Source organism: Magallana gigas, chromosome 7 (genome assembly GCF_963853765.1).
Source record: "Magallana gigas chromosome 7, xbMagGiga1.1, whole genome shotgun sequence".
Lineage (NCBI taxonomy): Eukaryota > Metazoa > Mollusca > Bivalvia > Ostreida > Ostreidae > Magallana > Magallana gigas.
Genome location: NC_088859.1, coordinates 12,714,301 through 12,741,235, shown reverse-complemented (window position 1 = coordinate 12,741,235; position 26,935 = coordinate 12,714,301). Strand labels below are relative to the sequence as shown.

General features: G+C 34.3%; 1 protein-coding gene across 3 annotated transcripts in view; it reads right to left on the bottom strand.

The window, feature by feature from the left end:
• Positions 1-969: 969 nt before the first annotated feature.
• The window catches only part of LOC105342777 (uncharacterized), a 33,803-nt gene continuing 7,837 nt past the window's right edge, over positions 970-26,935 (bottom strand). Inside the window, exons 6-62 of one of the 3 annotated variants that reach the window (XM_034454986.2) lie at positions 26,595-26,906; positions 25,887-25,976; positions 24,929-25,468; positions 24,325-24,397; positions 23,842-24,116; positions 23,173-23,239; positions 22,164-22,420; positions 21,713-21,776; positions 21,292-21,554; positions 20,827-20,884; positions 20,022-20,317; positions 19,819-19,876; positions 19,422-19,687; positions 18,987-19,053; positions 18,581-18,852; positions 18,206-18,275; positions 17,802-18,076; positions 17,513-17,579; positions 17,170-17,426; positions 16,956-17,010; positions 16,545-16,822; positions 16,389-16,446; positions 15,958-16,214; positions 15,563-15,641; positions 15,182-15,459; positions 14,988-15,045; positions 14,507-14,772; positions 14,284-14,344; positions 13,887-14,155; positions 13,705-13,774; positions 13,329-13,594; positions 13,061-13,136; positions 12,324-12,598; positions 12,124-12,193; positions 11,765-12,027; positions 11,581-11,641; positions 11,030-11,295; positions 10,681-10,759; positions 10,272-10,543; positions 10,039-10,096; positions 9,621-9,892; positions 9,076-9,139; positions 8,653-8,924; positions 8,347-8,410; positions 7,931-8,236; positions 7,283-7,527; positions 6,984-7,044; positions 6,586-6,869; positions 6,035-6,083; positions 5,688-5,944; positions 4,983-5,273; positions 4,691-4,796; positions 4,340-4,578; positions 4,168-4,225; positions 3,758-3,911; positions 3,263-3,357; positions 970-2,926 (exon numbers count right to left, since the gene is read on the bottom strand). In XM_034454986.2, the coding sequence (XP_034310877.2) occupies positions 2,767-2,926; positions 3,263-3,357; positions 3,758-3,911; positions 4,168-4,225; positions 4,340-4,578; positions 4,691-4,796; positions 4,983-5,273; positions 5,688-5,944; positions 6,035-6,083; positions 6,586-6,869; positions 6,984-7,044; positions 7,283-7,527; positions 7,931-8,236; positions 8,347-8,410; positions 8,653-8,924; positions 9,076-9,139; positions 9,621-9,892; positions 10,039-10,096; positions 10,272-10,543; positions 10,681-10,759; positions 11,030-11,295; positions 11,581-11,641; positions 11,765-12,027; positions 12,124-12,193; positions 12,324-12,598; positions 13,061-13,136; positions 13,329-13,594; positions 13,705-13,774; positions 13,887-14,155; positions 14,284-14,344; positions 14,507-14,772; positions 14,988-15,045; positions 15,182-15,459; positions 15,563-15,641; positions 15,958-16,214; positions 16,389-16,446; positions 16,545-16,822; positions 16,956-17,010; positions 17,170-17,426; positions 17,513-17,579; positions 17,802-18,076; positions 18,206-18,275; positions 18,581-18,852; positions 18,987-19,053; positions 19,422-19,687; positions 19,819-19,876; positions 20,022-20,317; positions 20,827-20,884; positions 21,292-21,554; positions 21,713-21,776; positions 22,164-22,420; positions 23,173-23,239; positions 23,842-24,116; positions 24,325-24,397; positions 24,929-25,468; positions 25,887-25,976; positions 26,595-26,906 (10,019 nt within the window). In that variant the 3' untranslated portion in view covers positions 970-2,766. The remainder of the gene's footprint in view (positions 2,927-3,262; positions 3,358-3,757; positions 3,912-4,167; positions 4,226-4,339; positions 4,579-4,690; positions 4,797-4,982; positions 5,274-5,687; positions 5,945-6,034; positions 6,084-6,585; positions 6,870-6,983; positions 7,045-7,282; positions 7,528-7,930; positions 8,237-8,346; positions 8,411-8,652; positions 8,925-9,075; positions 9,140-9,620; positions 9,893-10,038; positions 10,097-10,271; positions 10,544-10,680; positions 10,760-11,029; positions 11,296-11,580; positions 11,642-11,764; positions 12,028-12,123; positions 12,194-12,323; positions 12,599-13,060; positions 13,137-13,328; positions 13,595-13,704; positions 13,775-13,886; positions 14,156-14,283; positions 14,345-14,506; positions 14,773-14,987; positions 15,046-15,181; positions 15,460-15,562; positions 15,642-15,957; positions 16,215-16,388; positions 16,447-16,544; positions 16,823-16,955; positions 17,011-17,169; positions 17,427-17,512; positions 17,580-17,801; positions 18,077-18,205; positions 18,276-18,580; positions 18,853-18,986; positions 19,054-19,421; positions 19,688-19,818; positions 19,877-20,021; positions 20,318-20,826; positions 20,885-21,291; positions 21,555-21,712; positions 21,777-22,163; positions 22,421-23,172; positions 23,240-23,841; positions 24,117-24,324; positions 24,398-24,928; positions 25,469-25,886; positions 25,977-26,594; positions 26,907-26,935) is intronic. The other 2 variants (XM_034454987.2, XM_034454988.2) reach the window with 2 other exon arrangements.

Sequence of the window (26,935 nt, the reverse complement as noted above, 5' to 3'; positions counted from 1 at the left end):
CCACATTAAAATGTGTAAGCCTTCTGTCTCACGGATCCTATTAAGGGTCAGCTCAAACTTAGTGATGATAAGTCCAGTATATATTTCTTTCTCAAGCAGTTTTATTAAGCGTGATCGTATAGTTACAATTACATCAGCTAATAGCAGCCCAAATCAGGAGTCTCAGAATCTCTATAAGCGGAATCTCTCTATCTATATGCGGGATCTATCTAAATCTCTTCAACATCATTTTACATGGGTATATAAGGTTTTACTTATGATGGACAGTTTTGACTAGTTCGGCCCATATACGACGATCATGAGTGAACATTTAGTGTTCAAAATTAAGATTAATATTTTATTTCCAAATAAAGTAACAAAACTGTCAAAACTGCCAATCAAAGAGTCTGGATGCAGGATGTGAGTCTCAGAGTCCTGGGTCTCGGAGTCCCCCACCTAGTATGAGGCATCACTTACTCATAATACGTTCATTCATACATGGCATAAAAGGTTACAAAGGTTAATATATAGAATACACAATACATGACTCAATATAGAGTACTAGAGCTATCGTTGCAGACACAGAATCGCCAAATATGTCACTTGTTGTTAAACTCTCAATTTGGATATTATTATGCCCGTATTATGCACCTGGTTTCATAACATCATTTAGGAATACTACGCATTGCTACAAGAGTCACAGAGTTCATTCTGTTAATTATCATTAATACCATTCAGTGCGCAGTATTTAGGTACACATAAATATCATAGTGACCATTATGTAATACTAGCAATTCAAGGTCATAGCATGGCTATCTGTTTACAAATGACACAGACATTTTTTCTCGAGCACATGTACTATTAAATGTAATGAACTTTAACGTACCAAACATTTATGTAGTGAAAGTCTGTACAGCCAGTATTAACCATATCAAAGTTCAGTCCCTTTTGTATTTAATGTTTTAATAACTGAAAAACATAAACAACATGTAAATAAAAATAATAAGTTTATTTTTGTAAAGACACTTACAATGTATGACTTTCAACAAAATATGTAATTTTCTCTGTATTTTTAAACATGCTTAAGATCATCAAGGATTTTACGAGTAAGATTGTGTTTTGAAGGGAGACAACTCTTCATTAGACTCCAAAGCAATGTAATGATCATATCTGACAGTTTTGAAAGACTATTCTAAAAATGCACTAATCACAACAAAATAACAAAATATGATATAGATATCAAACCATAGAGAGTACCAAGTATTAATTAATATATCCTAACCTATAATAGGATTCTTTGCCGATAAAGTTTATGCAAATAACTACATGAGGTAAATTAAACTTTTAATAGATGTTCATGTACATGTATATAATAATGCCATAAAAGTGATTCTTCCTTAATTCAAGTTTTAAAGACATTGTGAATTGCATCTAATATAAACTTAATATTTTATTTGTATGCATTTGTAAACAATGTTGGATGAATAATTCAATGTTTGAAAACAATTTTGCATAAAATAGCAGCAATTTGTGAAACCAACAATTAAAAAAAAAACTACATGTACATGTGTAAATATTTCCCTATACAGGCAATATGAATAATATTTTCCCTGTAGACTATAAAATGCCATAAATCTATAGTTACATTAGAGGATAATACACACATACATTTCCTTTCATAATATCACTCAATCCTGTGTTAAAGATGAGACAACTTGTTTGTTCTTCATATTGGCAAGTACACAAAGATAACATGCATTCCTCTTATTCCCTGGTTAAAGCTTTACACATACATGTATTACATTTACACATTACACACATCAATAAATAATGCAGTGACACAGAAAACACAAAAAAGAAAAGCAGCACTTAAGTCATGAACTATATATATTCCATATTTATATATCATCTGTAATTTAATATATTTTCTAAATTTCCTTACAACCACTTTATCAAAAGAATATAATATTAATATTTTTCACTGGGAACATAAAAAAAGATTTTACAATAATTGATAAATGGATCAGTTCTCATATCTACAAAACAAAACGCATGCAGTTATATAATTGTAATTCGAAATAACCAAGTGCTAGCCACAAAAAAACAAAAACCAGGTATATATTAACCTTAATTGTATGTTGCAAACAATATTGCATGTTCTAAAACATTTAAAAAATCTAAATTAAAACACCTAGTTCATCTAAGAATAAACAGCTGGCAAGAGAAATAGTTGGTCAGACATTGAGACAAGGCAAGAACACGGACGGAAGCACTACTGTCACCACATCATGCATACAAAGTCGTAAAAATAAGTCTCTAGTAGGAATCATCCGAATGAAATTTTTTTCTTCTAAGAATTAGGAGGACTCATTTATTGAATATCAGATTTAAAATGATCTGAATTTAAAACATGATGTAAAACATTGTAACTGTTGGTTTCCCAGCATTTCAGAGAAAGGTTTGAGATCTGCTATTTGATTGCATAGATAAGCCATTGAGACAGATAGAATACGGTACTGTAAAATGATTTAACTGTATCCAGTGTCAACTTTTCATGGTTTCTTGTGAAAGTAGAGGTCACTATGGTTCTAGTTTAACACTAACTGATAATAAATGCAACAATTCACATGGCAAGATTAATACCCATAATTCTGAATCACTGAAGTTTAAGTTTCACGGAAGTGAGGCAAATCATGAACAAAAAGAACCTAGAACCACTATGATCTTCCCAGATCTACTTGTCAACAACTTTATGTTTTCAAAGATATTAACCTAGGAATGATCTTATCACACATTTCTGAGATCTTGCTTGACGGGGCTTGGCTCGTATTGTGGATTCTCATACATGTGAGAGGCGGCAGGCTCACTGAAATGTTCCGTGTCAAAGAAATTGTTTTCCTTCACTGTCTGCTCTCTCTTCAGTAAGTTGCCCTTCTTCCTTCGCCTGCTTAAAAAGATATTAAAAATTTATGACTGATCAGTGAACAAATTGCACCTTTATCTATTATATCAAACTTCACATCAAAATTTATGTACCCACAGCTAAGACTTGAGCAAGACATGCATTTTTTAATGTATTAGTAATGATGAAAGGTCTTATGAATTATGTATTCGATCACACATTTAGCTGGGAATGTAATTTCACTGATAATAACTGGATCAGTTATCTTAGCGTTATTGGAAATTCCTTTGAAATCATTTAAACAGAGATATGCTTATGAAAAATATCATAGGCTGTAAAAGTTAACTCTATGGAGAGGTATAATATACTACAGTCTCTCACCTTCTGATGTACGCAACATAGCAGATAATCATGACTAGAATGATGAAGGCCACCACACCCACTGCTATATAGATAGCCAGCTTCTTGTCGTCCTCCTACAACATTCACATAAACCATAATTATGTATCCATTATTTCTTACTATTAATTATGTACATGTATTTCCATATTACGATACAATTGGATTTGTTGAGATTTCTTTCCAATGCACCTGAATTAATGTCCATAAAACTGCATAATGGCAGTGTTAACATTGATAGACAAATTGAATAGATTGCAAATAATATAAACTCTAAAGTTTTGTTTTAAATATTATTCCTAACGTAATACACAACCACTTTAAAAAAAATCTGTAACACATGGTTGATATAGAAACTGACTGATATAGTATATATATATACATGCATAAATTCTTCCAATATGTACATGTATGACCACACAAATCTCACTTTGTGACATTGACCTATACATGTTGTAAATAAAACCAATGTCACACCTCTTCTGGGGGAGGGGCCGGTGCTTTAGAGTACAGGGTTTTCCCAACTGTACTCAGACTTCTCTCCAGGTCGACACGCTTGGGTGACCTCAAGTTCTCCACTGCCTCATCATCACTTCGCTGGACCGTGTAATCCACTACCGTCACATCCTCTCTGTAATTGATGATGTAAAGATTTTCAAATTTATCTTCATTTCTGTAATGCTTATTATGAATCAAATTCAAGTCAATAAATATAAATTCAAAATTAATTCCTTTTACAAAATACTTCTTAGAATGGCAGAGGAATTATGTTTGGGAAAAAATTTAAAATTGATGAAAATGAATGAAAAGCGGTGAGGACATAAAATTAAAGATTTAAAAGGATCCCATTTGTATGTAGGTTAGGAAAGTTATAACTGAAAATTTACCCATTACTCTTGGTGTTGTTTAGTTTCGCATCAGCTTTGATATCTTTCTTGTTTACATCTGTCAACAAAAGAAAAAAATGTTAACCATTACTTTTTTTAATCATAATACATAATCTTTGTGTGCAGGTAACATAAAATGGAAGTTGTGTGAACTTCAGATCAGATCCTCTACCTTTGTTTTCCTTTGCAAAAGCATCAGCAATGGCATCTGAGATCTTCCCCTTGTCAGTAGGGTTGGTTGCTCCTTTCAACTGGAAGCTTCCTGCCAATTTTGGGCTACAGCCACAAGGAGGGGCACCTGCCTGGTTCAAAGGTTGTGCAAGGTCATTACTGGTGGGTGTGTCCACAAAAGTAGGATCAGGGTCATGACCATCCAGTGCTACCATATAGTGGACAGGTGTAATTTCCTTACTGTAAACACGGATAAAGATTTCTGTTAAAAACAAATCCCTTACATACTTTCACAAGGATCAATATTATTAGTTCGAGTAGAAACACTTATTTAAATTCATCATTTTCATACTTGTCTTTGCCCACTAGCTTGGTCTTTATTGTTGCACTGTCTGTCTCTCTCTTCTGTCGACTTGTGACATCCTTGATTCTCACTGTCAACTTCTGACCTTGTATACCTGTACATGTGACAGAATATTCGTCAACAACAATGAAATCCTCTAAAAATTTTCACTTTAAAAAATCTATCACGTACATCTTTACAGAAGACACTCATATTGTTTCGAAATTTCTGGTAATTTTTCTACCCAAAGACCTAAATATTTCAAGACAAAATATGGACAATAACAAAGAATGAATGGTACCTGGATTTTTGCTGGTCCAGGCAGACATGATGGCTTCCTGGACTTTATTGACTTTTATGGAGGTCTTGGTTCCCAACAAGTACTCCTTTTGTGCTTTCTTTGCATAGCAGGGGCACTGCGCTTTGTTCACTTTCTTTAGTTCAGCCTCCATCGTGTCAAAAGATGGAGGTGAGATTTTCAGTGTCTCTGGACTGGATCCATTGACTGTGACAGTGTAGCTAAGTTTGGTGACATCTCTCCATTCATCACTCACATATTTATGGGAACCATGTGTAGTAACTACCACTGACCCTTTGAAATAACAATTTTTGAAAATGTCTGATTTCAAGCCTACGTCACGATTGATATTAACATTTATTTTTTGTTACAAAAATATTTCAGAGTTAAGTTCTATGGTGTGCAAGTAGGTGCAAAATTTGATGCATCAATTGGTATACCTATTGGTAATAGCAGGTAGTACCATAATGTTAAAAACAAGTCTCACCTCCATCTTTCGACACGATGGAGGCAGAACATTTACAGATACACATATATGAATGGCAGTAACATACATTTACATAAATGGTAGTAACAATTTTTTTAAAACTGATTAAGAATTTCAAGAAGTCCACTATTTAAACCCTTGATTCCACTAAATAAATTACTTTACAGACAATTTACAATATAACAAACAATGTCAGATTTTACAATCTTCAAGGCAGTTACCTGTGATACTACTCTGCCAGCTTTTCTGAATGGCTGTACGTATATCTGAGAAATCCTTCTGATGACCTTGAACAAACAGAGTATACACCTTGGTCTCTGCCTGGCTGCTCATCATAAAATCGTCCCTCAGAGAGGAGTCATTTTGCAACAGTTTGGCCAGACTTTCATGCAACTTGGCAGGTTGTACCCTGTCTTCCCATGGTTCAACAGTTTGGTTGTTCTGTTGGACATGATAGTATAACCTTGTGATAGGTGACCTTGAAAAGAAAATTTACTGTAAATTTCCTCACTCCTAAAGCTTATTTCTTTAGAAGCAAAACAATGTCAGTATTTTTAAATATCCTTACCTTCCATTCAAAGTTCTGTATGCTTGTGTATAAACAATTGCAGTTTCCACTGTTAATAAAAGAAAATTAAATCAATATCAGCATCAGATGAAATCTTATAAATTTGGAACAATCCTTATAAGTACTCCTACATCTTTCTAAAACCACGTAAAAATAAGATACAAGTCTTTTCCCTAAGGTAGCTCTACACCTTGGAAAAGTTTCTCAAACTAGCAGAAATCCATTTGATTATGATAGATAGCATAATGCATAATAAATATATAGAAGTCAAATAGGTGAAAAATATGCATATTTGAATAAACAAGAGGTCCATAGGCCTTAACAGTCACCTGAGTACCATAGACCTTAGATTGACATGTCAGAGTCTCATGATTACATTTTAAGCTTCTTTTCTAAATTTAGTGAGGTAACTTAAGATAGCTATGATAATTTTGTCTCCTCCTACATGTACAAGGTATAATGATTTCAATTTTTAACAGTACCTGTAATAAGCCATAAAATTTATCATCCTGATGATTCAGATATAATACTGTTTTAGAAATTACATTTACCTTTATTTTGTACCATACTGTTCCATGCACCCTTGATCATAACGCTCAACTTCTGAACATGTGAAACGGACATTGTCACATTCCTTTGGTGGATCACAGATACTTGAAATAAGGAGCGGGTTCTGAGCGGAGTGGACCGATATAAGGTCAGCTTGGACTTCTGGGAAGACAGAGCTGTCTGGACCTTTTCACTCTCTGGATGGATCGTTATATCAGGGGTCATAACTCTTGTCTGTCCAGCAGACTGGTAGGAAATAGTGTATAGGAAGGCTGACAATCTAAGGCTAAAATCATGAAGAAATACTTATACATTTTTGCTTTAAAGTCAGTTTTCATCTTTACAAAAACAATGGTATAATGTTTGTAGTTTATTTTAAGGTTTGTTATGCATATCTTACCCATAACTCCCAACAAATGCATCCATTCCATTAATAAGGTTTATAGTTATGTTCTTGGTTGCTGCAAGAAAAAAAAACTTAGATATTGGTACAGCTTTTGAACAGAAAATAAGAAGTTGCAAATATTACAATCACAAATAAATTCACATCTTCAAATAAAAACAATACAAATTACAGACAGGTTATTATAAATAATTTTAAAACGCACATGAAAGAAAAGCTCAGAGACTACAGGTAAACTGTTTGATCTGCATCTTTTGAGTTAATCTTTAATTAATTAACATTTTCTGTCTCTTTACCTGGAGAGTGTGTCGTCCAGACCTGAGTGAGGGCCTTCTTTACGCTGGACCTGTCCACTGTCCACTGAGGGAGACCGACATAAAGTCTGAAGCAGTCAGAGTACCGCAGGGAGGACTTTCTTGTAAATAGCCTCACCCCTACACTGGTGGCCAATGAATCGTACACTGGGGGCTTGGTAACGGAGGGATACACTGGTAAACCGCTAGATTTTTCCACAAAGTAACTCAACTTTGTTACAGGTGCCCTGGTGAAAAAAAAATCAATCATTTTTAAACATGCATGCTTACATTTGAGAGTTTTTTAGTGTTCCATCAGAAGTTTTTAAGTGTTCTATCAGAGGTTTTAAAGAAATGAATTTACAGCTGCTACTGAATTTATATGATTTTAAACTATGTAAGGAAAGTTTACAACTTATAACACAGAACATTTTATAAATAGGAGTATAAAGTTTACAGTAATCAACTTAATTCTGTATTAATTAAATTCATAAATGTCAATAAGCACAGAATTTAAAAAAGTCTGCTCTTAAACATCAAAGATTGTTCAAAAATATCAGGGAGATTGATACATATTTCATTGTGACATAGGGGAAAAATCTACACAGGTATGAAATATATGCCTTAGCAAATAAACATATAAAAACTTACCCTTCTATGGAAAGATACTCTTCTCTTAATAAGTTGCCAGCAACGTGTACATTTCCTGTCCATATCTTTCTCATTTCCTCTAAAATCTTTTGAGTTTTTAAGGTACTCTGAATGTTTTCTACTTGTAACGAGAACATTTCCTTGTAGGATCCCACTTCTGTATTGACTGCAGCATAGTTTCCTTTACTTGGAGAAGTGAAATTTAGGTTAGAGGTCAAGGTCGTACTGCTGACCCCATAATGACGGGAAACATCCAGGGCATGTCCATTAGAGGTAACCACATAACTGTATCGCCAAAGTATTTTTCTGTAGTAGAATAAATAATAAATCAGTAATAGTACAATCAGTGTTGAAAGTCATTAATTCTCAATTTCACAATTTTAACCCCTATTCTTGAATATTTCATGTGTCCTCACCTTGAACTCTTGTCAACAACTCTCTCCTTGGATCTGACAGTAAAAGACAGTTCGGAAGAGACATCTACAAATATAAAGTTAGACAAGTTTACAAAAACACTACCAAAAACTGCAATAGTTCTGCACCCCTGTTCCCCTTCTACTACTGACTCATAAACTTGATGCAAATTTGGTGGTAACCAATATTTTTATAAAGATAAAATGCCCTTCCTTTTCAAGAGAGAGAGAGAACCGGGGGGGGGGGGGGGGGGGGGGGGGGGTGTGTGTGTGTGAGGAGGAGATGAACACTTTGGAATATCTTTGTACCTGACCACTGACTCTTCAGGGAATGAAGGAGGCTGCTTTCAAACTTGGACTGGTCAGACATAAACACCTGTCTGTTGACCACCACACTGAACACCTGGGACATTCGGAACCCCTCGGTCACGTTCAGCACTCTTTTGGCCACCCCAGTGGGACCCTCCACTTTTACATGTTTGACCAGTGCATCATGGGAAGGACCCAAGATCAGAGGTCTGTTAATGGTGTAGTCCTGGTTTCTGCTCTCCACATGATACAACAGTTGGAATGCCGAGTCTCTGCAAAAAAGTGAATCACTGATTTAGTACTCACTTCTCACAGCATTTATAGTACTCACTATCAAGTTGGTGGAGAAAAAAAAATAAGATTGCTCTTCATGACTTCTGAATTGAAACAGGACATTTCTTATCACAGAAAGCTAGTACTGACCCATTTTTTAAGAGAATCTTCTCCTGACCAACAATGGACACTTTAGCTATCTTTTCACCTTCAACTGCAATACAAAACCATGACAAAACTGTAGTGCATGAATTAATAACACTTTCATTTTTGAAATACATGTATTATTAGTTACACAGTCAGTATGGGACAGAAAAAATATAATAGTCCGCACAAATTTATTTATGTACCGCCTTAAAGTTTTGCATACAAATAAAAATAATTATACTATTTTAACGCTCGCCCGCTCCTACCTTTTTTTGTTGGATGTCCAACAAACGAGAAATTATATTGGTGTGGCCTTAGCTATCAACTATTATTTAGTAAGGAAAAAAATCCAAATATTTTACCTTATAAATTTATGTATTTTTTATATAGAGCTCTTCTTATAAAGGAGATCTGTACAGTCTATGAATAGCAACGACCATCAGGCCCTCTTAAATGATAATTATTTTATTTAACTCTACCCAGTAAATAATTATAAGAAATAAGAACATTTACTTCAAAACAAAAGATCACTAATTTGATAAGGTTACCATTAACAGATGAATTCCAAGCCTCCTTAATCTGACTCTCCAGTAGAGAGTAGTTGGCCACCCTGTCCCTGAAGTGAAGACTGAACAGATCTGTGTAGCGGAACAGATCACTTCCACCTCCGTACAGTTTATCTATGTACTTATAGCTGGCCCCTGGTTTCTGTAGCGTTACATTCCGAGTCAGCATAGACGAGCTTAAAGCACTACGCTGTGTGGCTCTCTGCACTTTTGAGTCTCCATTCATAAAATATAGAATACGATACACTGGAACTCTGTAATTTTGAACGAAAAGGAAATAGAGATAACAAACCATACTGGGATAGAAATCAATTGCAATTCAAAAGCATTTAAAAGGAAAGAAAGTCATCCTATTTCAAAGAGTCTGATTTAAAAAAATATTTTTCACAAATTTACTTACCCTTGTCCAGATATCAAACTCTCTTGGTGCAAAATTTTGATGGTCAAATTCCTAAAATCTGAAAATATGCAAAGGTGTGATTACAAAATATTTCATTTAGATAACAAGGTGAGGAGAGAGACGAAAAACATACCATGTAAATGATTCTATAATACTTTTATAACTTCTATACAGACGTTCCATAAACTTATATCGTACTAAAATATTTCAACAATGGTGTGACAATTACATACTTGTTGAATTATCTGCCATCCATGCTGCTGCTAACTGAGATTCCATCTTATGGTAGTCCACAGAGAGGAGAGGTACCAACAGATCCAGAGTAAACAGCCACTCATATCTGTACAAGTCCTCCTTCGTCACTACTACCAGCTTGTACTTGTGGCTAGTCGACAGGGATGTTAATTTCTGTTGGAGGATCGTCGCGTTCACATTACCCAGCATTCCACTGTCCACCCAGCTGCCATCCACGGACAGGAAGTAAAGAATCTTGCTTGTAAGACCCCTAAAAGATTTGGTTTGGTTCAAAAAAGATTTCAAGATCATTTCATTTGTAATTTCTCATGAAATTACACTCTTTAAAGTAGCAATTTAACATGAAATTACCTTCTATAAAGTTGCATCAAAAGATGATAATCTTACACATGGTATACTTGCATTTTTGAGGTATAGTAATTTTCCTGACTGATGACTTCCACTGTCATATTCCTTAGTCCTACTTCTGAAATACAAATGTTTCAGTATCAGGGACCAAAAGGTAGCTTCCGAAATTTGCTTCTAATTACAAATTATACAAAATATTAACCTTTCTGTGTCTGTTTCACTGGTTATCATAAGATATGTATATGTATATACTCCAATGCAAAATGTGCTTTATTAATATAAAAGGTACAAGTATTTCCAAATTTATTTGAACATCCTATGCTTTGACAACATCACAAAAATAAAATTTCCAATTTTAAAGTGTTAAATATTCCAGTGGTAAACCAACCTGTCTGAGTCCAGGTTTCTTTGAGAGCATTGGACACATGAATGAGGTCTGATCTCAGAACAGTACGAGAGAGGAGGAAAGAGAAGCCGGCATCGTATCTCCTGAGAGTGTTCGATCGGTCTTCCACTAACTGGTACTTGTGACCACGAGAGTCTACGGCCGTGATGCTGCCCTGTAGATGGGTGGTGTTCACATTCTCTGATGTCCTTGAGTCCAGGTAAGCACCACCCTTCTTCATGAATATTACCATTTTCCACAACATTTTCCTGTTGGTTACAAATTTAAAAAGAGTTTTCACCTATGTAAATTAAAAAAATAAAGGGGTTACACTGTAAGTTTCAATAACCTTTGTATTCCTGAATTTAATGAAATTGACAAAGATGCATTTTCAAACTTGAACTGAAAATAAAAGCAATTTATCTCCTAAACTTTATAGAATACATGTATTTTTTCTATATCATACGTACATCATATCGTTTTTTGCAAAACTAAGAGGTAAATAATGTGAAGCCCAATAAATATAGCTAAAATAATTACGGTATCATACTCACCCATAACTGTTAACATATCTTTCCTGGAAATATACTGCGGCTGAACTATTTCTATAACCATCTAAAATACACGAAAAAGAAAAAAGATATGCAATTATATCACTGAGGACTCTTGGCATGAAAAAATTGAATAATTATAAATCATGTAATATCTTAAGCTTAAATTTCATTAAACTACATGTACCTTTGGAGGCCCAGTAGTGCTCTAGGGCAGAACTGAAGTGGACAAAATCTGTTGACTTGACCTCCACGGACACAAACAAGCCAAAGTGCATCCTGTAGTCAACCAGACCAGTGGGCGTGTCCACCACCTGATAGAGGACACCTCGGGGGTTGTGGAACGTGAGGTTCTTCTGAAGTTCTGCGATTGGAAGTGGGGGGAGTTCTAGAGGATCCACCTTACTGCTGGATTTCTCAATCACATAATCCACCTGCCAAACTGCATTTCTGTAAAATATTTAAAATTGTCCTAGCTTATTGTCCTTTTATTTCTGCTCAGAGCGTTCAATGCCAATGGCAATTCATGACTCATTGTTAAAATACCTTTTTAATATATCCACAAATCTAGTGTTCCTGTAAATTCTAACTGAAATCTCCCCAGCCTTTAGAGTATCTACAAAATAAAGGAAATCCCAGTGATGACTTTCATTTATTTTCTATAGCTCTACAGCAAAGCTGGACATTAAAATACAAATTACAACATAATTGCAAATGTAATGCAGTAGATAAACAAAAGCTTTTACCTGGTTGCATCCGTATCCAAGCCGCTTTTATAGATGACTGGAATTTCTCCCTATGCATATATCCAATCTCTGTTGTCATGTGGAAAGAGAACATCATCTTTGACCTTACTACAGTCCCAGTGATGACCTTGACCTGGTATGGTTTACCCTTGACATTGGTCACATTGGTGAGAGCCTTAGAGAATTCATCCAGATCCAGTGGTATGTGTGTCATGGATTCTACCACTGAACCATTGCTTCTCTTCAGGAAATAATTCAGCTTCCAATAAGATACCCTGTATTTTGGGAAACATTGCTCTTTTGTGAAATATGTTTACAAATAGAAGCTACACATACATTTGTTTACTCTGCACCAGAAATGTTTACAACATTTTCCTTCATAGGAGAAAAGATTTCTAGGTGCTTTGATTTTTGTGGTTTTAACAGCACTGTTGAACATGGAACTAGTTAACTGGTAGTTAACATTTAGCCTATAAAAACCTTGTATAAACAAATTGACAATGAAGAAGATGTACCCAATTGACACCAATAACTGCATGTTTGTATACCATATACATGTACCTAAAGTACCTATAATCTGGTTTCTAAGTGAAATAAAGAATTGGATTGACTGACATATATGACCATTTCTATAAAACAACTTTAGAGCCATCAACTTGACCATTTCTATAAAACAACTTTAGAGCCATCAACTTGAAGCACCTGTATATATTATATATCACACTAAATCTACTCACCCATGGCTATTTATCACCTCCTCCTGGTGGTTCTCTGTTATGTTATCAATACCAAGGCAGTTGCACTGTGTGTACACTGTAAGAAAAATACACCCTTAAAACAATAGACTAAACAAATAAATTGACCAATTATGATGGATTATCTACCAACTTTTTTAATTTTCGTATTTTCCTTGCTATAATTTATTTTTTGTTGTTGTTACTTTGGTATTAATTTAACCTAATTTGAAAGAAATTTTTTACAAAAATTTTTTTTTAAAATAGAAACCTGTTGATTTCTCCCATGTTTTGACTATCGACTGTTGAATTCTGAGAAAATGAGCAACTGCCACTTTGGAAGTGAAATAAACTGAGAAAGCATTTCTGTAGCTGTGTTGCAGGTCAATCTCCTTGATGAGCTGGATCCGCTGGTTGTGAGAGGTGGTGAAGTTGGACAGAAGAGCCACTAGGCGGTTCTGGTCGATACTGACCAGGGACGTAGCTGGGACATAGTCACCACCCAGTCTCACAAAATACAAAATCTTCCAAGCTCTCCTTCAAGAAACAAAGAAAAGTCAAAGTCAAAGAATATTTTCAGAAATATCTGTGTAGAGCAGAGTAATCATATTAAATATCAGATTTCATAGCTGGATTTAAATACCTACCCATTTTGTTTGGTAAAATATTCCTCCTGTCCAGCTATTTCTACAGATATTGAGCTTTTCAGGCTAGTTTCTACAAAATTACACACACCATACTTTAAATTCAATAAATACCTCACAGAAAATAAATCCTAAAACAATATTATAACAATCAGATGTAAATTCAACAAATCTATGGTGTCTACCCGTGATGCTGCTTTTTAAGACTTCAGTAACTGCACGTCCAAGTGTAGCTCTTCCCTTTATGTCAAGTTTGGTGTTGATTGTGATATATTTTGACATGGATTTGGACAAGTGTTGAGAGACGTCCAGGTGAGTGCGATACCTGTACACACCTCTCGGCCCAACCACAGGAAACAGGTGAGTGGCATTAATATTCTCAGTGACTCGAGAGTCCACGACAGCGTTTGAAGATTTGTGTTTCAAAAAGTAGACAAGTTTCCAAGAGGAAACACTGAAAAAAAGTTTGTTATCATGGTTAGTGTTCCTAATAGATACAATGCTTATCACAATCATTTATGGAAATATTTCTATCAGGTTTGGTTTTAAGATCATTTTTGAACTGATTTGCTGAAAAATTACCCAGTTGTCTTGTCAATAATTTCTTCCTGTGTCACTATTTGAACAGACACAGCTCCTAGACCTAAAACAAGAAATTGTTGGATTAGTTTTATATACAAATTCACTTTTTCTTGAAGCTGTATGAACATAACACTCCAATAATAACAGACTAAACTTATTTGTTCACACTCAAAGATATTTGTACATGTATATTCAATAAATCACATCAAACATCACATTTTACCTTTTTTGGCCCAAGCTTCCTCTAGTGATTTCTTGAAGTCGTCTTTGTTTTCTTTAGCCATCTTTGAAGTGAGATACAGAGGGAAGTGCATCCGATAGTCCAGGAAGTTGACACTGGACTGGACCAGCTGGTACTTCCTTCCTGTCACAGAGACCAGACTCCCAACAGTCCCTTGTAAGTGGGTGTGGTCCACAGGGGGAATCTCTGCCCTCACCAAGTGGGAACTGTTCAAACTCAATGTGTAGTCCCACTTCCACACTGCCTCTCTGAATAACAATAATCATCCTAATTTATCAGTATAATGTCATTGTGTGTATGAATGACAAATTTTATTCTGGACTCTGTTTATCTACTGTGTTTCAAAACCAGCAAGAGCTATTTATCTATCATTATATAATTCTGTATTAAAAATCAAAATTATTTGCAAAAAATTCACAAGAAATTCTTTCTTTAAAACTAAATCAATTCTTGAAGTTCTTACCCATTGTTGTTCATATACTGTTTCTGCCTAATGAAGGTCACCTTTACTTCTTCAGAAACTGTTGAGCAAAAAAAGATTACAGTACACTAGAAATTTTTATCCTAAAATATTTAAAAATTAGTGCCAAAAAACTTTACTTTATAAAATTCACATCATTTTTTTTTGTGAAACTTTTCTCAATATCTTGATCATACTATTATACTGCTGTTTCCAGGCAATGGCAATTTTCTCCTCCATCTTTTTGATATCCTCCACAGACACAAAGGATTTGACATACAATGAGGAGACTCGACTGGCAGCAATGTACGTGTGGGTCTCCGTGTTTGTGATGACCTGGTACTTGACATTGTTTGGTCCCGTGACATTGAGGTTAGAGGTCAAGAGGGAGGTGTTAAGACTGGTGGTACTTCTGGAATCTACAGTTGAACCACCAACACTGATGGTGTAACTCAACTCCCATGACGAAGATTTCCTAGAGAGACACAGATTGTAACTTTAAAACAAATCTTCATATTGATGGCTCCTTTATTTTATAAAGTCAATTTGCAAAAATTTACATATCTATTAATACATACCCAGTGGTTTTGTTGTCTTTGCTAGAGAAAGTTTCTTGTTGACTTCCAAAGGTCAAATTCAACAAGGAGGAGTTCACTCCTAATAATACAGAACATACACCGGTAGTTATTTTAGCATGTATCAAAAGAATACACTTCCTTTAGTAACATATTATTTAGTTCATTTTCCTTGTCATAAAGTTAAACTTTAACTTTTAAACTTAAAGTTTAAGCTAAAAAGCTTAAACTTTTTAAGCTTAAAATAAATACAAGCAACTGTTTAAAAATGTAAGTCAAGTAGGAAAAGCGTGGTGGCAAATCAGCCAACTTTTGTAGCACTTCAATTGTCTAATCATGTAAAACTTATTCAAGCATATTAAGATTACTTATCATAAATGAGTAAAGGCAGAGCATACCAGGGTGTTGCTGAACAAATGTGGCAATGATGGCCTTCTTGATCTCCTCCTTAGCTTGCTCTGACACTTTGTGGTTGAAAATGACAGAGAAGACCTTGTGTTTGTCCGTAACCTCATCTGTATGCACCAGTGTAAACTTCTGCTTCCATTGCGATGTTGTGTTGAAGGTCGTCTCAAAGGTCGTTGAGTTGATGGAGGGTGGTGTAACAATGCTGCCATTGACTTTCAGAATAAATGGAAGATGCCAGACAGATGACCTATAATTAAAAAATAATCAAATTTCAAAGTGATTGCTGTATAGTTCCATTAAAGAGATAAAGAGACCTTTTTTTCTCTATGACTCGAATATGCAATGATCAGTATGTAAACCACTGTTAACAATGGTAATATGTAAACCATGAGAACCCTATCTTAACATCTTTACAACCTACCCATCTGTTTTCTTGTACTCCCGGGTTGTATTTGTCATCTCTACATGAACTGTGGAGTCTAGAATACAAAAAAAGAATCAAAGGTTTTTCAAATAAGCAAGTGGGGCTTAAATTTATGTTATATATAATTGATCTACTTTAAACTCAGAAAATTACCTTTGAAATATCTTTGGTAGTACCATTCTAACCATGCTGCAAATTTGCCATACAGTGATGGAGGAACCCAAGTCTGGAGAAACAAACCTCCTGATTGGCTGTATCCCACAAACTTATGATTTCCATACCAAGACCATGAGAAATCCAGTTTGTGGCCATCCACTGATGTAAAGTTGTGCTTGGAGCTGAAGAGGCCCCAGTTAATGGGAGTATAGGAAGAGGGATTCTGGTAGGTTCCATTCTTTACAAGGTGGTAATACACTACCCAGGAAGATTTTCTATGCAAATTGTGAGACAAAGCATTACTAAACCAATTCAACCTGTTTTTAAATGTAAAGTTTTTTGAGCCAAGGATGAACTAATTTTATAAAAATCAAGCTGACACATGTGTAGTGTAGGTGGAATTCTTACCCTTGACTATCAATGACCTCTTCTTGGTGGGCAATAGAAACATGGCATCCACATTCTGTAAAATCAGGGCAAGAATATAGTAAGTAAATTCTAATTTAGTATCAAAACATATAAATGTATTGTCTCTCTCCACAAAAAACTTATTGGACTATATTGACCTGGGTGTCTATGTGAATGAAGTAATTCAATTTACAATGCCAACAAGTGTCTATACCTGGATGTTTAATGGTGTATTCCTGAGTCAGGGCTTTCTCAACCTTTCCATACTCAGATATGGATAGCTTATGATTCAGAGAAAACTTCAGCATGTACAGATAGTAATACAGGTCAATATCAGTTTTGACCTTGACCTCTTGAGAGGTCACAGTGCTCCAGTCAATTAGAGCAGTATTCAATGCTGGCCATAGATGGGCATCCATTACTACTTTACCCTTGTATAAGATAAAGTATGTCAACTTCCAAAGTGACTTTCTGCAAAAATAAAACAGTTTAAGTCATTTAAAAGAAACCAATGATACTGAGTCATTAATCAATAGAACACAACATTTCCTACTTACCCATTTCCTGCATAATATCTTTGCTGTGGTAGAATGTGAATGGAAATGCAGTTACAAGTCTTTAAATCTGCAGAAGAAAATCAAATCAAACTTATCTTAATCTTAATATTTCTTTACATTTCTTCATCAATGTATATACCACTATTTAAATTTTTTTTAAATGCTACAAAGATAGGATCTAAATAAATCAGTGCATTAAATGGTGCATAAAAAGCATTTTGCCTGATTTTGGAAGACAGCTGCCAAGAAATATTGAAATTAAACAACAACAAAAAATCCCCTTACTCACCAGATCTGACATTCATCTTATACCAGGCTTGCAGCAAGACCAAACGAATCTTGTCCATGGCCTCAGTATTGATCGTCAAGTGCTCCTCTGTCCACAGGTGGAATGACCTAGAGAATTTCCACCATCCACCGCTTGCTTTCACCAGGTGATAAGTTCCGTTATATACATTTGTCCAAGAGAAATCCAGTTTACTTGTATCGATGGAGGAATGAGACCGAGAACTTATCAGGTGATTTTTGTAATGGACAAAGTAGACCAGCTGCCAGTTCCATTGCCTGTTGTGTGAAAAATCAGGAAAAAAAGGCTAAATAAATGCATAACAAGACCTTGTAAATTCAGGTCAAAGTTCAAATGTAACAATGTTAAATTTAACAATAAACCTAATTCATTTAACAAAGACTGACCTTGAAATGTCATTCCAGTACTGCTCCTGTTCTTTAATGGTAATAGAAACATCTTGTCCGTTCCCACATACTGATTAAATAAGTTTAAAAAATATTTCACAATTTCTCAAATTAAAATACATGTATGGGCTCACTTAGAATGCTTATAAAATTACTATGAAAGTACACTTAATTTTCAGTAATTCCAAACTCTGAATTGATTGTATTTTCTGTGCCCAGTTTAAGATAATTGAACCATAAGAAATGAACTTAATAGCTAATAATTGTATCTGAGTAAAAAGATACATATGAAATATATATGTCTTAAATTATTTTTTCCATTTGGGTATAACCAGTGTCCCATTGAAATGAAAGAATACCTGTTACAATACTTACCAAACCTGTTTCTGCACCACTGGCTGGAGAGTGTTTGTTTGACCTTTAACCAATCCAACCTTGACACCTCAGAGCCAAAGGTCAAGGAGAAATGGCTGTTGTAGGACAACCAAGTAGATGACATTTGACCTTTGTATAAATGATACAATTGACCAGATATGCCCTTGATTTCCTCTGACTGGAACAGCTGGTGAGTGATAGAGCTGACAAATTGACTGTGGATTTCTCGCTGGTTGGACGTCAAGTAGAATACTAACTTCCAAAGTACCATGCTGATCAAATTGAAATGTTTTGTATCAGAACTTTTGGTTCAGTGAAATGAAAATGTTCAATTTTTATTTTTATACACGTATTTTAAATTGTATGTGTTTGTAAACTTAAATTCCAACTTTGTAAAATATATTACCTGTCTGTTCCATACACTTTTTCTTGGAAATCAATGTACAAATCTAAATTTTTGTAGTTACCAGAATCTGCAATTTAAAAGCACATTCATTTCATGGTTTAGATGCAAGAATAGCAGGGCACTTATAAAAAAGATGTCTTGCTAAACATAAAGTTCTTAGCTTGACCTCATTCAATGACCTTCATTTGCATTTGATGAATGACCTTGAACTTTTACTGGTCATTCATTCACCTTTGACTTGAACCTATAACTTATCAGTACATGTATTAAGTAGCTTATTTGTCATACATCAGACCAACTACAATATACCTTTTATCTCTGTGGCAAAACAAGGTCTTCATATAACAGTAATACAGACGAACGGTTCCGTTTTTTGTTTTTGTTTTTATACAAAAAAGCAATTTTAAATTAGTGTATGTTTGAGTAAATTTTTACCTCTCCATTTCCTTTTGATAACATCAAGAAGCTGAGTCTTCAGTCCAAGGTCAAAGTCTAGGTAGTTAATCTTGGTGGTAAAGTAAAGAGTAAACTGGTTCCCCCTGTCGAGTAGCCTGTCCTTTAACACATATACGGGGAATCTGGATGCTAGAGAGACCATGGATATGTTGTACACCAGTGTTCTCTGGCTGTACAGAACAGTAAATGGGGAAACCAGTTTACCATCCACACGGAGACTATACCATAACATGGTGACAGTCTCTCTGAAAAAATCAATGAGATTTTAACATGTATAATTCTTGAAGACTTGTCCTCATCCAACAGTCTTAATTCAATTAAAATGTTATTTTATGTAACATTGTCACACATTATTATCATCTTCATTAAAAATTACCTTTTGAAATACACAGAATAGGTACTGCTCCTCAAGATTTTAACACTGATATTTTTTCCTGCAATAGAAAATAATACAATATTTCAGTCATATTAGTAACTAAAATCTTCTTAGATGCACAATCAAATTCACACATATCTTAGCTCTGAATATTCGATAAACCATTAACAGTTGCAAACATTGTAATGTCCCGCATAGCCTACCTGAAAAGTTTGTAGAATTCCATGCATTCTGCAGAGATTTCTGAATTTCTATCCAATTTTCAAGCTTAATATATCCTTCAAAATACATTGAAAACAGGTCTGTCCTGAGATGGAGTTGACTGAGGGAGAACTTGGTGTAGATTTGGTATGCCTGCCCTCCAGCCCTGGTGAAGACAAGATTTGATTGGTTCATCCTCCAATGGTGTAACCATGACATTGAGGGAGCGGGAATCAGGCGAGCATCCATATCAAGGTCACCGAGCGAGATAAAACACACAATGTTGGTCACCAAGTCACTGCAATAAAATATCAAACTTGTTCAAAGTCATTATTTCTATAAACTGTTGTAAAAAATAAAAATCATACATATCAAAGTATGAATCTTTGGCAAAACACTTGCCAACAAATTTCATTATGAGATTTTCACATCAGATTTGCACAATGAAAAATTACAGTTCAATGGTAAACTAGAATGTTCTTTTCAATACTATAATTATCATTATAAAATAACAATAAATTCAGGAACTCATCAAAAGCTGGGAAGTGTATTGAGTCTTGTTCAGTAGAGAGTGTGCTCACAAACGCTTGCCAAAATTTGTTTTGCAGGTACCGGTATATGGAAATTTGGCAAGCGCTTGCGATACCAGCTCTGCTGAATTTTACACACCTCTGATTTACATAATGATAGTTAAAATTGCTTAGGAATTTGCCATATGCCTCTAGAGCTAGGCCCTTTGGGAAAGAAATTCAGTAACTGTAAGTGACTTAGTGTAAAGAATTGCCCATGTAAATTTCTCTTACTTACCCTGTTGAACTGACATACTCTTCCATTAAATAACTAGGAGTAATGCTAGTCAGGGATGCTGAAAACAAAATTCAATGCAGTTACAAATCTGTGATAATGTTGTTCAAGTATGATGCAGTTTTGTTCACAAAATAAATATATATTGAAGGATGATACATGTAAATATGTATACTGTGAATTATATTATGCGAGTACTTAATTCTGTAATTCCGCTGTTTTGCATAAATTTGCAAGAATATAATATTGCGAGCAGCAATTATTTGTTATGATTTTATATAGCGCAAAACTGTCGGAAAAATAAGAGCAAGATTTTAAAATCCGCAAGGACTGCTTCACACAATTTTATGCAGAAAATAATTCCTCGCGTTTAATAAGGAATTTACAGTATCAATTCATATTTATGTATCAATTCTAATTATTTTTTAACTCTATAAACTATATAAACTTTTCTCATCTACCACACACCATTGTAATCCAGCCATGCCTGTTTCAGGGCTGCAGTAAACTGGCTTCGATCTGTTGGGTCTATCTGGCTGTCTATGAGGAGATTGTAAGCATGCCTATAGCGGTATTGCTTTGTTCCATTATATAATCTGTACTGGTTCCCATTGACATCAGTCAATTTATCCAGCTTTATATACTGTATATAATTGTATTTTTCATCCATAATCGGCATTGAAAAGATTTCCCGAACTTTGAAGAAGTACACTATAGCTGTCAATGACTCCCTGTTGAAACAAAGAGCCTGATATATGAGGTTGTACAAGAAATCACTATCATAAATTGCATCGTAAAAATAAGAAGGCATTTCGGTATTGTATCAACCATACAAAATCTCCAATTTCCATGTAAAAGAACGCTGAAACTATTGTTTACTAGTGCTTACCCATTTTCTCCAACATATTTCTCTATCCTATGAATGGACGCATTACAGAGTGTACAGTTATATCCTACAATCAAAGGGAAATTAGAAACAACAGAATTAAGATGTATGCTACCAGTATAGAAATAAAACAGTTCTTAGATAATTTTCTCCAAACATAATTGACATCAATATTTCAATTTTTCAATTAACATGAACAAATACATGAATTTAAGAAAAAACTTCAAAATGTGACACATGGGACTCTTGAGTTCTGTTGATATGTTGCAGTGGAGATTGGGTTGAAATGTTGCCATGAAGTTGTCCAAGAGACATACTCATGCAGTGATACTAGCTGAAGTTTATTCAGATCAGTACATAAGATCCATTTTATATTCAAGGTCAATATAAGTTGTTTAATGCCTTAATAGAGTTCCTCAATTCAGTGCCAAATTTCAATGTTTACTTTACAAACCTGGTTCAGCGCTGTACCATGCATTCTGTAACCTCCTCACAAATTCAGGCAAGTCTCTCTGATCCACCGAGCCTTCTATAAATAGATCATAATGATGCCGGTACCACAGCAGGTTGTGCAAATCGAGACTGCCAGAATAGAACGTGGCCTTGATTGCTGAATGGTTTTGCAAAGCTCGAATATACGGGCCAGCATTAGTTGGCGGGTGAGCTAGTATCCCAGTAAATATGTATATATACAACCTTGTCACTTCCCTTCTGTAAAACACAAAAAAGATGAAGAATTGTACAAAGTGTGTAAGAGTGCTACAATTTACAGCAACTACAATTTACAATTGAAACTATTTTTTATGAATCAAAACAGAGTAAATATCAATTATTATTGTTATACTTTCATGTTAAATACTGAAATCTGATTGGTTAAGACGCAGTTGATAATCCGTTCTATTACCCTCAGTGTTAGTAACAAACTTGCCAACGAGTAACACAACCAACTGTTACATGTGCGTAAATTAAGCGCGTACGGTTCGACGAAGAAAGCACGTCATTTCTACATAAAAGCAACTAAGTTCTCTTTAAAATTAAGACATTCAGTATAATAAATGGTTTTCTCGGGGTGTCAATTTTAACTGTTACCCTTCCAAACAGGCACTATTTATATATTATTATACTTTCATGTTTAATACTGAAATTTGATTGGTTTAGACGCAGTTGATAATCCATTCTATTACCCTTAGCGTTAGTAACACACTTAGCAACTGGTAACACAACGAATTGTTACATGCGCGTAAATTATGCGCTTAAATTATGCGCATAAATTATGCTTCGCGTTGGTTGACAATGGTTTCCTTTGGGTGTCAATTTCAACTGTTACCCTCCCAAACAGGCATTATTTATATACTGGTACCCTTCTATTATCAATTCCAAAACTTATTTTTAACATTATCTTTATTATCTTTTAAAATTGGCTAAAAATATGACAACCAGATGAAAGTGTATTCTATGTTTACCCTTCGTAATCCATGTATTCATCTGTGCATTTGATTGAGACTGAATTCAGTTGACAGGCCTGTGAACCTGAAAAGAAAATAGTTTTTAATATCTCAGATATACTAGTACTTTGAAAGGTGTAAATTAAGTTTTCAGATATTATGATATCACTCTTTTAGAGGGAGATTGCAAATACCAATCCATTTCATGAAAGCATATACAATACAACACAGAGCTTATAACAAATTCACTCTTATAATGATTAGAAAGTATTATTTCTTTTATCTTAAAAATGAAATATATTTTGTATTTTTCTTATTATTGCCATTGCTTAAATCACATTATCTTAACAATTTATACTTTTTTCATGTGACTAAGTCTTTTAGAGTCCGTTACAATTTTCCAATAGAAAAAGGGCAAATTGTGAGGTAAAAATACTCTCCTAAACAAAATTATACATGTACCTTGTTATAATAAGATAAACTGATTGAATATAAACAAATAAGGTTCATAACAAATCAAAGCTGGGACCTGGTGCTTCGTTATAACCATATTTCATTGCAAATGCTTCAAATAACACCTAAACAAGTACATTAATCTTCCTTTACAGATCAAAATGATCGAAGCTTTCTTTTTTTAAAGAGGAGGACAAGGGGGGATCTACCATTGAAAAAAAAACTCTGACTTACTGCAGTTACTTTCAGTGTTATAAACATCCAGAATGACTTTCTCCCACAAGGTCATTTCATCATCCCCTGGCCCTGGTCCATAAACATTGAGTTGGAAACTGAATGTCTCGGGGAACAGTAGATTGTTGGATACTTCATAAACCCTTACATTGTCTGTGTATCGTTTCATGACCTGTATCTGTATATCATGCTTGGCGGGAACTTTGATGGTGGCAGATACGCCAGATATAGAAATATTATACTTCACTAAGGAGAGGAGTTCACCTCGGTGTTTCCTACAACAAAATTACCGGTAATATACCTTTAGGGTACTGTACATGCTTGCTCTTCATAAAATGATTTTTCAGTAAATTCAGTTATGACAAAGAGATAATTATTCAAAGTAAATAATTAATCCAATTACCTTTTTAATAATTTTAGAACTACATTTACTTATAAAACCCTTATGAATTACACTAAAATGTAAATTGTAAACACTCAAACCTTTTTTCGTAGACATATTTTGAAATTAGTATGCTGTCTAGAAACTCTATATTCTTCTTTTGTAAATTCTGATCTGTGAAAACACCAAATTCATATAATTAGCATTAAAAATGTTAGGTTTATTAGCATGAGGCCTATTGGTCTTTTAATTAAACAGTCACCTGAGAACAAAGCAGCAAAATTGTCTACAGAATTTTCAATTTTCATAATCAAAATACCTTCTGAAAAATAGTCTAGTAATTAGTTAGACATATAATGCATGGAGAGAAAAATATACTGGAACTGCATGGTGATGATGGCAGATCTTCCCAGTAATTGAGATATATAATTTGTACAATTCCTTTAATAAATAGAGGGAAAGGTGGAAGCCCCATGAAATACCAGGAGACAATGTCCAGTTAATGCATTATCAAATTGTGCATAGATAATGTTGTTACATAATTTTTTTCAATATCAAAAAGTCTGTTGTAATGAGAAAGACTGTTTTTCAAATAAATTTTGAGTGTATATCTTATTCATAACATACAGTAAATTAAGTGTATTGAGAAATTTATCCATTTGTTTAAATAAAGAACATGCAATTAAAAGAAAAAATTAAGCATACCTTTATTTGCCTCCACATATGCATCCTTTATAGCATCAGCCAAGGGGGTATCAATTTCATTGTCGAGAAGATTAATGAAGAAACTGTCTTCCAAAACCTGGACTGGGGAAGTTGATGGAGTCACTGGTTTACTGGTTGTCACCACTGTAGTAGGGCTAGATGCCATCGTGGTGGTGGTGGTTGATGGCGGTGTAGTTGATTGCTTTGTGGTGACTGTGGTGGCTTCAGTGGTGCCTGGCATGGTAGTAGCTTTAGTGGTGGTGGATTTGGTGGTTGACTCTGTGGTAGGTTGTTCCGTGGTGGGTTTTGGTGTAGAGGTTGTGGTTTCTGGTGAGGTTGGCTGTGTAGTTGTTGTTGTTGTTGATGTGGTTGTTGTTTCAGGGGTGGTTGATTTAGTTGTTGGTTTCTGTGTTGTTGGTTTTTGTGTTGTTGGTTTCTGTGTTGTCGGTGTTTCTGTTGTTGTTTTTGGTGTTGTTGTTGTGCTTGTTGTAGTTGGTGATGTCACTCCTGCAGTTGTTGTAGTCTCACATGTAGAACTTGCTATAATGAGAAAAAAAAGGTTTTTTTCTCTTTTGATTTCCATTAAAAAAATTTAAAGAAAAAACAAAAGATTTATTTCTTTTAGGCATCGTATAATAATTCTTTTAAACGTTAATTTACACAAAGAAATCATCACTGTTTGAGCTTCCTGGCTTGATAAATTGTTTTTGGATTTTGTGGATATTGCAAAGCCAAGAATATTATTCCTATCATTTTTGTTTTAACATTTAAAATACTGGTACTATATGCTGTATAGTTTGTTTAATTTGTTTTAAAATAAAAAGTTTGATAATTAAGTTGTATATCTTCATATATCGTTATTGTGACTCATTAATTAGTCACTTAAATGACTTTATATTGCTAAAATTCCATTTCACCTTTAAATTAATAACCTTTGAATTTCGAAGTGGATGCGTACCTTTATTGCTATTAGCACAGCAACAGTAGTATTCGTCTTTCTGCTGACCATATCTCACACAAGTCCCGGTTCCACAGTAGTTGAAATAAGCTGTAACAAACATGATGCATCTATATAAAAATAGACCAACAATAAGGAATGCAACTTGATATAAAGATTCAATATTTGTGATCAAGCTATCATTAATAAGTATACATTACAGCAAAAATACCGGCAAACTTCGTTTTCTCGAACTAGATGGGCATTTTAAAAACTTCGAGATATTCGAGCATTTGAGATATTGAGGGTAAAATGCTTAAAAAATAAGTGGTTGGGACTTACAAATCAATTTGACATATCCATTGTATTCAAGATATCAGTGTTTGAGATATCGAAGTTCAACTGTATACATGTATAACCCTTATAGATACTATAAAGCAGATTATATTTGTGGTTTAATTAAATCTTATTCTAATATAAACCAAATATTCTTTTTTTGAGTCTTAATTAACAAACATGCTAAAGAATCAAAAATCAATGAGAATATTTAATATTTTCTCATTTATGTTTTTTTTAACATTTGCTTTAGTTTTACTTAGCTTCTTTTTTGCTTTTAATTAGAATGCGTTCAGAAAAATTAACTGTATTGTAACAGCTATAGATCTATGTCAGTGAAGTATCAAACACATAATATAAACTACTGGTACTTTTTAAATAAAGTATACTCACATTTCTGCATATTTAGAGTGACTGAGCATTTGTTCCCATCTATTTCGAAGTCTCCATCCATGGTAGTCAAACTGTTTTGTGGTTGATTAGCATAGAGAACCACAGTTTTATTATTCTCTTTACTTTGTATGTTTAATGTTCTATGACCAAAGGTTCCAGTAGCTGTGGTTGAAATTCCCTCAAATGTCAAAACAGCACCCATTAGTATACTACCCACTTTTCTTTGTGTAACATTCACCTGTATTGTGTGTGAATTCCCATCAGGGCAGGCATAGGTACCCTCCCATAAGCTTGGCAATAATTCATTAGCATCTGAATTAAAAGAGTAAAGTATACATTCA